Source organism: Dreissena polymorpha, chromosome 2 (genome assembly GCF_020536995.1).
Source record: "Dreissena polymorpha isolate Duluth1 chromosome 2, UMN_Dpol_1.0, whole genome shotgun sequence".
NCBI classification, from domain to species: domain Eukaryota; kingdom Metazoa; phylum Mollusca; class Bivalvia; order Myida; family Dreissenidae; genus Dreissena; species Dreissena polymorpha.
The window spans coordinates 49,125,549-49,133,547 of NC_068356.1; the positions used below are offsets into that span (position 1 = coordinate 49,125,549).

The 7,999-nt window shown below is 36.2% G+C and overlaps 1 protein-coding gene across 1 annotated transcript; it reads right to left on the minus strand.

Moving 5' to 3' along the window:
* Positions 1-3,903: 3,903 nt before the first annotated feature.
* LOC127870280 (uncharacterized) lies at positions 3,904-7,602 on the minus strand. Its single transcript, XM_052412909.1, has 3 exons — positions 7,374-7,602; positions 6,383-6,598; positions 3,904-5,416 (listed from the first exon to the last, which is right to left on the minus strand). Exons 1-3 carry the CDS (start codon positions 7,590-7,592, stop codon positions 5,171-5,173), a joined length of 681 nt encoding a protein of 226 aa, XP_052268869.1. The 5' UTR covers positions 7,593-7,602; the 3' UTR covers positions 3,904-5,170.
* Positions 7,603-7,999: the final 397 nt, after the last annotated feature.

Below are 7,999 nucleotides of genomic sequence, written 5' to 3' on the forward strand. Positions count from 1 at the left end.
AAACTGAACAAAAGCCGAGCGTGGGGGTGGTTTTGATAAATCGGTATATTTTTTTTTAAAGCATGGAAAGCCTACCTACAAATGTGCATGTAGTTCAGTGAAATGATGCTGATTAAGAAAACAATTAATTAGATTATATTTGGATATGTGCCCATTAGGGGTGCGCTACCTTAAATGAAGATATCCAGCGATATAATTATGGTATGTCAATACTAGATTCTGAATGTGTTTTCAAAAATACCATGATAAATATTATTTTTATTTAATTTAACAAGAATTATTCCACCATATTGACTAATGTATTTAGCATGAGCGCGATGATTCTCGATACTGTTAATAATCGAATCTAATAGCAATGCCCGATAAACCACTTAAACAGGTTTGTTCAAAGAACGCGCGTATAAATATGTCGGATACTTCGCGTGTGGCCGGTTGACTAATGTTTTAATTTCACTTCCATTCTTCTTTTGGTTTTCTGTTTTGTATCTATGAGTTTATGACCAGCAATATGTAATAATGTAAAATAAGCCGCGAAAACTCCGTGTAACATCCCGTACTGCGTGTGATGCAGCTAAGAACTGCACAGAAAAAGAAATTCGCTATCCTTGATCTCATTCATTGAACTCTTTACCTTTCATAAACTCCTACCACAATCAACGCCGTATATCTTTTTAAAAGATATTTCTTGTCTTCTCTGAACTGATAAAGTGTGTAATTATTGATGTACAAATATAGATTATGCTTAGCAAAGTATGATTAATTTAGTATTTTATTACGTCGTCTATTAATTTAACAATTATTAAATCACGTAAAAGTAAGAGCAAAATTCAAAAGGCATATGAGGCAGACTTATACGATATTGAATCATTATTACCTCTGTGCATATCGTCAAGCAGCTCGACTACGGCCTCTGCATTTTGTGCCATATCAATATCCAAGTGTATTTCAGTAGCAATTTATTGTAGTGATCCGTACATGTCCGTACTGTTTCGTGCTGAAATGTAGTACATCGTACAAGATCGTGCAAATTTCTGCCTATCCGTAGTACAACGTACTAGAACCGTGGCTTTCCGTAGTATATCCGTGGAATAATCGTAGCTCATACGTAGCGTAACCGTACCGCTCCGTAGTTCGTCGTATCAATCCGTAGAAGTCCTTGAAAATCTTTGGGCTTACAAAAAAGTAAGGACGACTACGGTGTTGTTACGAACTAGTACGGATCAGTACGGTTTAGTACGGACTGCTACGGATACGCTACGGTCGATAAATTCGTAGGAATTTTTTGAACATGTTCAAAATTTGTCAAGAGTCGCTACAGACATCCAAAAACTACTACGACTTATCACGGATCAAGAACGGAGAGCCACGGTCCTGTAAGGGTAGTTACTAACTGTGACGTAAAGTATTCGTAGCTCGTTCGTAGCTCTGATTCGTGATAGTGTGACCGAGGCAGAAGAAATGGTGTCAAAAGCCTCGAGTTCATTGTTTGGATGTATAACTAAAGACAAAAACAAGACAACGTTCTATCAATTTTGTAATTCAACATAATTAAAGTCTCTATAACGCTCAAAATCAACGAAAATTTCGTGAAATATTTCGTAAAATAAAGTTAACACCTTAACAATCAGTGTTCCTTATAGCGATAGCCAAAATTTCAACGCAAGATGTGATATGATTACAAAGATTTTTGTAGATACAAAATGCTCGTTTTTATTTATTTGTGGCCACAATTAATTCCCGCGTATATATCTATTCATACGACAAACGAAAACCATTTTAGTGTTCATGTGTCGTATGAATAGATATGCAAAACAATAATAATCAAAGCACTGAAAGTACTGGTGGATTATTGACATGAAATCTCACAACGTGGCCCTGATTCAAAAGGAAACTAAGTTCATTTAGAAAAACATTCAAGTTTCTGAACCCTGTCTTCGCCACTGCGATGTTTAGTGTGTTACTAGTCTCGGACCAGCTGGTGAAGAACACGTATTTTACTTACGCGCGTTTGCGTGCTGCTGCATACACAGAAGAGGCTTCTGTGGCACGCTCATGTAAATCTTTATTTTGATTTGACCATGTGAGCTAGTTTTTGACCCCACAAGACCCAGATTCGAACTAGTTCAAAGTATCATATGAGGCAAATTGACCAAGTATCATGAAGATTGGATCAAACTTGTGGCATTTACAGTGGGTTATAATATTTTTTAAGATTTGACTCTTAGGCCTAGTTTTTTTTTACCTCATATAACACAGATTTGATAGACAAACATTTTGACCAAGTTTCATAAAGATTGGATTAAAATTGTGCCTCTGTGGTTGTTAGGATTTTCTAAGATTTGACCCGGTGACCGAGTTTTTGACCTCTACCCACATTCCATTTTTGTCTAGATTGCATAGACAAACATGCTGACCAAGCTTGGACCGAAACTGGCATCTAGTGGTAATGAGCTAAAATGAATTTTATCAAACTCTTGACCTTACGCAGCGGATTGCCTTACATGTGATACAAGTTTAGTAGTGGACCACCAAGGGATAAGATTTGACCTAGTTCTCAACTCTTGATGCATATCCAATCGTAATCAGAGACGAACATTCACATGAAGTATTATGAAGAAGTAATCAAAACTGTGGCCAAGTGTGTATGCAAGAAAATTGCTGACAGACAAATTGGTATTACAAAAACTCACCATGACAACTAAGTCGGATGAGCTTTAATTTAGGTTGGCTGGTCGGATTTTAATATATGCTTAAGTGAGTCAACAAAGTGAGCTAGTTGAAATGGGGAAGGGGTTTATAAAACATGAACACAAAGAAATATACATAAACTTTAATATAAAAGTAAAACAATAAATGAAACAAGATGGGATTTCAGGTATTTCTGATGGTTTAACAATTTGACACAATAGTCACCATGAGTACAAGGCAAGTGATATATAGACACAAACTTAAACTATTTGTGCAACTTGCATCAGGTTTGAACAAGCACCAGAGAATCAAATATAACAATCAAAGTATTTGTAGTATAAACCATTATAGAATTGTGAAACTTCACATTGTAAAAATCAAACTTTTTTTATATTCCATGTGGTATTCAAAGAGACATTTTTTTTCAATTCTAGAAGACGTACATAAAATATCATGTGTACATGTACCACTCTATAAGGTATGTCCAGTAAAGTGAGAAAAAATAATCAACTAATTCAACTGCAAATATTGTTAGTGAAGTATTAGTGGTCAAAATCTCACTTTGAACTGGAGCATGTCGAAGAAGTTTAATATACAATGATTATAAAAAACAAAGACGAAAATGGAACTAAATCAAATGTGCATCTAAATAAATGAAACACTATATGCACATGTACCTCTGTAAAGTAATGCAAAAACAATTAAGCGACTAATGCAACTTCAAATATTTTAAAGTTAATAATGAAGCATTAATGGCCAAAACCTCCTTAAGACTAGAGTGTCTCAAAAGGGCCGGTTTAAAGAGTTAAACATGAACAACGATTTACAAAACAATAACACAGAAATGTAACAAAATATGTACATGGACAAAACTGTTAAACATTACGTGTTTTGGGAAATCTGACCTGGCCGTGTGTAATGTAAAACAAGAGTCTATGGTGTCGTTATTGTTCCATGGTCTCTGATCGCATTTCCCAAAACCAACACAATGTCACAAGTATGAAGCTGGTGGTTAAACAACAATGTTGTGAAACTGAAGGGACTGGACTCCAGAGAACTGTATAGCAAAAATAAAATGAAATTGCCAAAGTTATTTTTTTTTGGTTTTGTTGCATGCATTAACATTTACAATACTGATGTATTGCAAGCCTATTGAAACAAAAAGCAAATGGTTCTATAATGACAAATGCCTTTTCATTGATGTGGCATTGGTGCATAAATAGCTTTTGGAGTGTAAGGTTCTCCAAAGAGTTTGATCCAGAATTCCAACTAAATTGTTTTGTTTTTTTTTCAAATTAATGGTCTTTTCACATATATATTGTTAGTCATAAAAAAGTAGTACATTTGAATACAAACTTTTTTCCAAGCAATCTGGAGTTCATCATCTTCTAAAGAATCCAAAATAAAATCATAGCAAAAACACTTTCATGCAATATAAATATTGGACTAACTTACTACTATCGTGCGACATCACTGATGCCTACCAGGGAAAATTGTTTACTACATGTAAGGTGTAAAAAAAGCTGTTTGTTTCTGGTAACCCTCCCCCGCATAATTTTTTTACCCCTCCCCTTATCTTTTTATTGACTTTTTTGGAGGAAAAAATGCCTAAAAATGAGATTGTTTGTGTAAAATCAATCAATAAAAAAAAAGTTAAAAATACCCCCATACCTATTTAGTTTTTGCAATGTTACCAGAAACAAACAATTTTTTTGGCCTAATTACCAGCAAATTGAAAACAGCACCAGACCACCTTCAAAGGTTGAAACAAATAAAACAATTGCCTGAGCAAAATAATGAACTAACACTACATGTGTATTTTCATTGAGCTAGTGTGACGGTTCTTGCAAGAACATTTAGCAAGAACATTTAATAAAGTAAAAATATATATTGAAGTGTCATTTTCCTATCTTGTTTATTGCATATATGCAACTTTCCACCATGTAATTTTACATGCAACTTTCCACAATGTAACTTTTATAAATGATGATGAGATAAAGTGGTAAAACCTTAGGGAAGGTATGACTTGCAAAGATTACCAAAGAGTGAATTCTGATATCGAGGCTGACATGGATTTCAAACAATGATTAAATATTCAGTTTATCTTAAAACACAACTTGCTTGCATATATTGACCAGTAATTGAAATAAATTGAATATGTTCCTTTTTTTCAAGATGTTTTTAGTAGAAATTGAGTGGTCAACTGAACAAATATGACAAGAACAGAAAAAACAAAACATTATGCCTTTCAACTATTGTACAGGTAAGTGAGATCAGCAATGAAATTGCACAAAGAATGACTAGCCATTCAGAGTCAGTCGAGTAGTGCACAAGTTAGGCTTTCACATTAACATGGGTGAAAGTACAAAATATTGAAAAACCAGAAAAGTATGAAATGGCGGTACTTTCAATAGTAATTACTTAAGAAAAGTAAAAAAATTGCCTTTCAAAAAACCTGAACTTCAGGCATGTCTGAAAACTTTCACCCAAGCATTAAGGCCTCCTCGATCAGCTCCAGGCTCACGATATCCGGCCCTTGCGAAGTTATGTGCACTTGCAAGCCTGCTGCAGATGCCTCCTCAATGTCTTCGTCCCCAACTAACCCCTGCATCATGACCACAGGCACTTTCACTTCAGTGTCATCATCCAATAGGAGATCGACTGTAGCACCGTCGACACAAGCGCCAACAACAACCACATCGCGTTCAGACACTGGCACTTCAGTTTTCTGAAGGATATAAATGCATCATGGATGTAATTGTATTGCATACAAGTACAATTCCTATAACTCAGTTCATTGACAAGATAAGATATATTGCAGTTTCTTGTTGAATTGGTGAAACCTGGGTCAGGCCAATTTTAATCCCAGGGGCATTATTTGAACAATATTTGTTGGGAATCACTAGATGATGCCTTTAAAAAAATATGAAAGATTTGGCCTCTTGCTTTCAGTCATTTTGTAAGCTTTCCCTATTGTAATTCATTTTTAAAACTATGGGTCTCTGGGATGGGGCCAATTGACGTATCGTGACGCTACGCGCACTGTGTTTTTAGGGAGACTACTCTAACGTTATTGTCTGAGCAGGAAAACAGTACGGCAGATTTTTGTAAATTGTGCTTAGAGACAGGGGAGGTAATAGAAACACTCGCCCGCGAAAATACTAAAATACCCAAAAAGAACAAAAACCAACCTTGTTTCAGTGAACAAGCCCTCCTAATTTGAGAAATTAAATGTATTATGAATACTCTTCAAGGGTAAAAAGGTGCGAATGTCGGACCAGCAGCGCCGGGCTGAAGACTATCGATTTTTTTCATTGGCTGATTAATGGCTGATTAAGCACAGTGCGCGTATATCGCGATACGTCAATTGTGACCACGGGATGATGCCACTTTTTGCAATACGGTTGTTTGCTAAGCAACTTTTAGCGCTAAACAAAATCCTGACCAAAATTAAGGCATACTTTGATTATATATTGAAAGATGGACTGGTTGGTGGTGTTGGTTATGTTAGCTCCATGTGGAAGGAATAAATGATACCTAATTTTAAGTAAATGCCTTTACAGTTGCTAAGGAATAAATCTGAGGAAAGCTGTCCAACAAAGACAATGAATGACAATAACTTGAACAGAGATTATCATGATATCCCTATGTTCAATCTTGATTAAACTTGAAAACAAGCAGGATGTTAAATTACCTCAATTTTCGTTCTAGCAGTAGTGGACAGGCTTGTTGAACCATTGTAATGGTTGACTATGACGTCTGTGACACGGATGTAGTCACCTGGCCTCACATCTGCAGCGGCAGCGGCCCTCCACAGTGTGACATTGCAGTTGGAGGTGGAGTCTTCCACCTTCACCACCTTGATGGTGACCTCTTCATCATTGATTCGAACGGTCCGGGGTGCTTCCTCCTAAAACAGCATAGTAGCAATAAATAAGAAACCTGAGGGGCCAGTTATGTTTATATTAGTTTATATAATACAGGTTACCTGAGAGGAAAGAGGACCTCCAAAAGATGCTACAAAAAAAAAATGAAAATTATAGGACTTCGGCCTATGAAAAAATTGTTAAATTGACATTATTGAAACTCCTGTATGTACCCCCATGACCTAATTAACTAATCAACAGACCAGAACAACCTTAAGGAGAGTTCTAAGCAAGGAATATTCCTATGAAGTTTTATCAATTTTTTGCCAAGCCATTTAGGAAGGGAAGCCGTTCAAAGAAATTGTTGAGGACGACAGATGACAATGACGGACACCATACTTGTTCACTTAGGCTTGGAAACTAGGACGACAGATAACAATGACGGACACCATACTTGTTCACTTAGGCTTGGAAACTATCAGCTCTGTGTGGATTTTCACTGTGCGGGCAAAATCCTGAAATCAGCTTATCTGGGCAAAGGATAATGTTTCTTATAACCCTGAATGACTTGCTAAAACCAAGGTTTTCCCAGTATTACCTGCAGAGCCAGGAAGTACAACTAAAACCTATATTTTGTAAGGAAGTTCTTATTTGGATATTCAATTAATGAAATATTGCAGAGATTCGATGTTTGTATTAAATATCAACAACTGTATAGTCAAGGTACAATTTCTTGTACAAATGTATTCAAATACAAGACATAAATGTAATACCATACAGCCTGAGTTAAAACGCAAAGTATTGTTGGGAGTGTTATACCTGAACAATCTTTCCCACCACGCTGTTTTTCTGTTTTGATGGAGATGATAGTGCCGTTGCTATTGGCACATCTGCTGCCGGCAGAGGGTTGAGAAGGGTGGTCCCCTCGTCCGTGTGGCTGGCTGGGTGGCTTACAGCAGCCGTTGCAAATACCTTCGACTTTTCTGTCATAACGATATACGGTTGTCGTGCATCGGTCTTCCGGATGACTTCTCTCATCGCTATGGATGATCCAACCTGGACAACAGACACATGTTAATTTTAGTTACGCCAATAAAAGATAGGGTTGATAAGTTGAAATTTTTAAGATAAAGCTTAATTTACAAACAAATTGCAATCTGTTTGTGTAGCAAACAATTCAAAGACATTACTAATAATTGTAGTCTCTGGTATTGCGTGTCCAAATTAAATTTACGATAAGACCTTCAACAAATCTGATATTTATAATAACTAAGGTCAATATCCTCAAAGGAATGTAACTTAGGCGTTAACAAGTGTTTGTCACAGAACGTTGCAATGTCGCCAAAATGGCATTGTCACAAAATCCACTTGTCAAATTTTGTCTTCTTCTATGCAAGTAGTATCGATGCCAGATTAAACAGTTCAAACTAGTAACTTGGCCATTT

What these genes read in the sequence shown, in the direction of transcription:
- LOC127870280 (XM_052412909.1), bottom strand. Translation starts at nt 7,592, where the DNA reads ATGAGAGAAGTCATCCGGAAGACCGATGCACGACAACCGTATATCGTT. An exon ending in TGGTGGGAAAGATTGTTCAG is followed by an intron (nt 6,599 to 7,373) that starts GTATAACACTCC and finishes ATGCTGTTTTAG; the next exon opens with GAGGAAGCACCCCGGACCGT. An exon ending in CTGCTAGAACGAAAATTGAG is followed by an intron (nt 5,417 to 6,382) that starts GTAATTTAACAT and finishes TATATCCTTCAG; the next exon opens with AAAACTGAAGTGCCAGTGTC.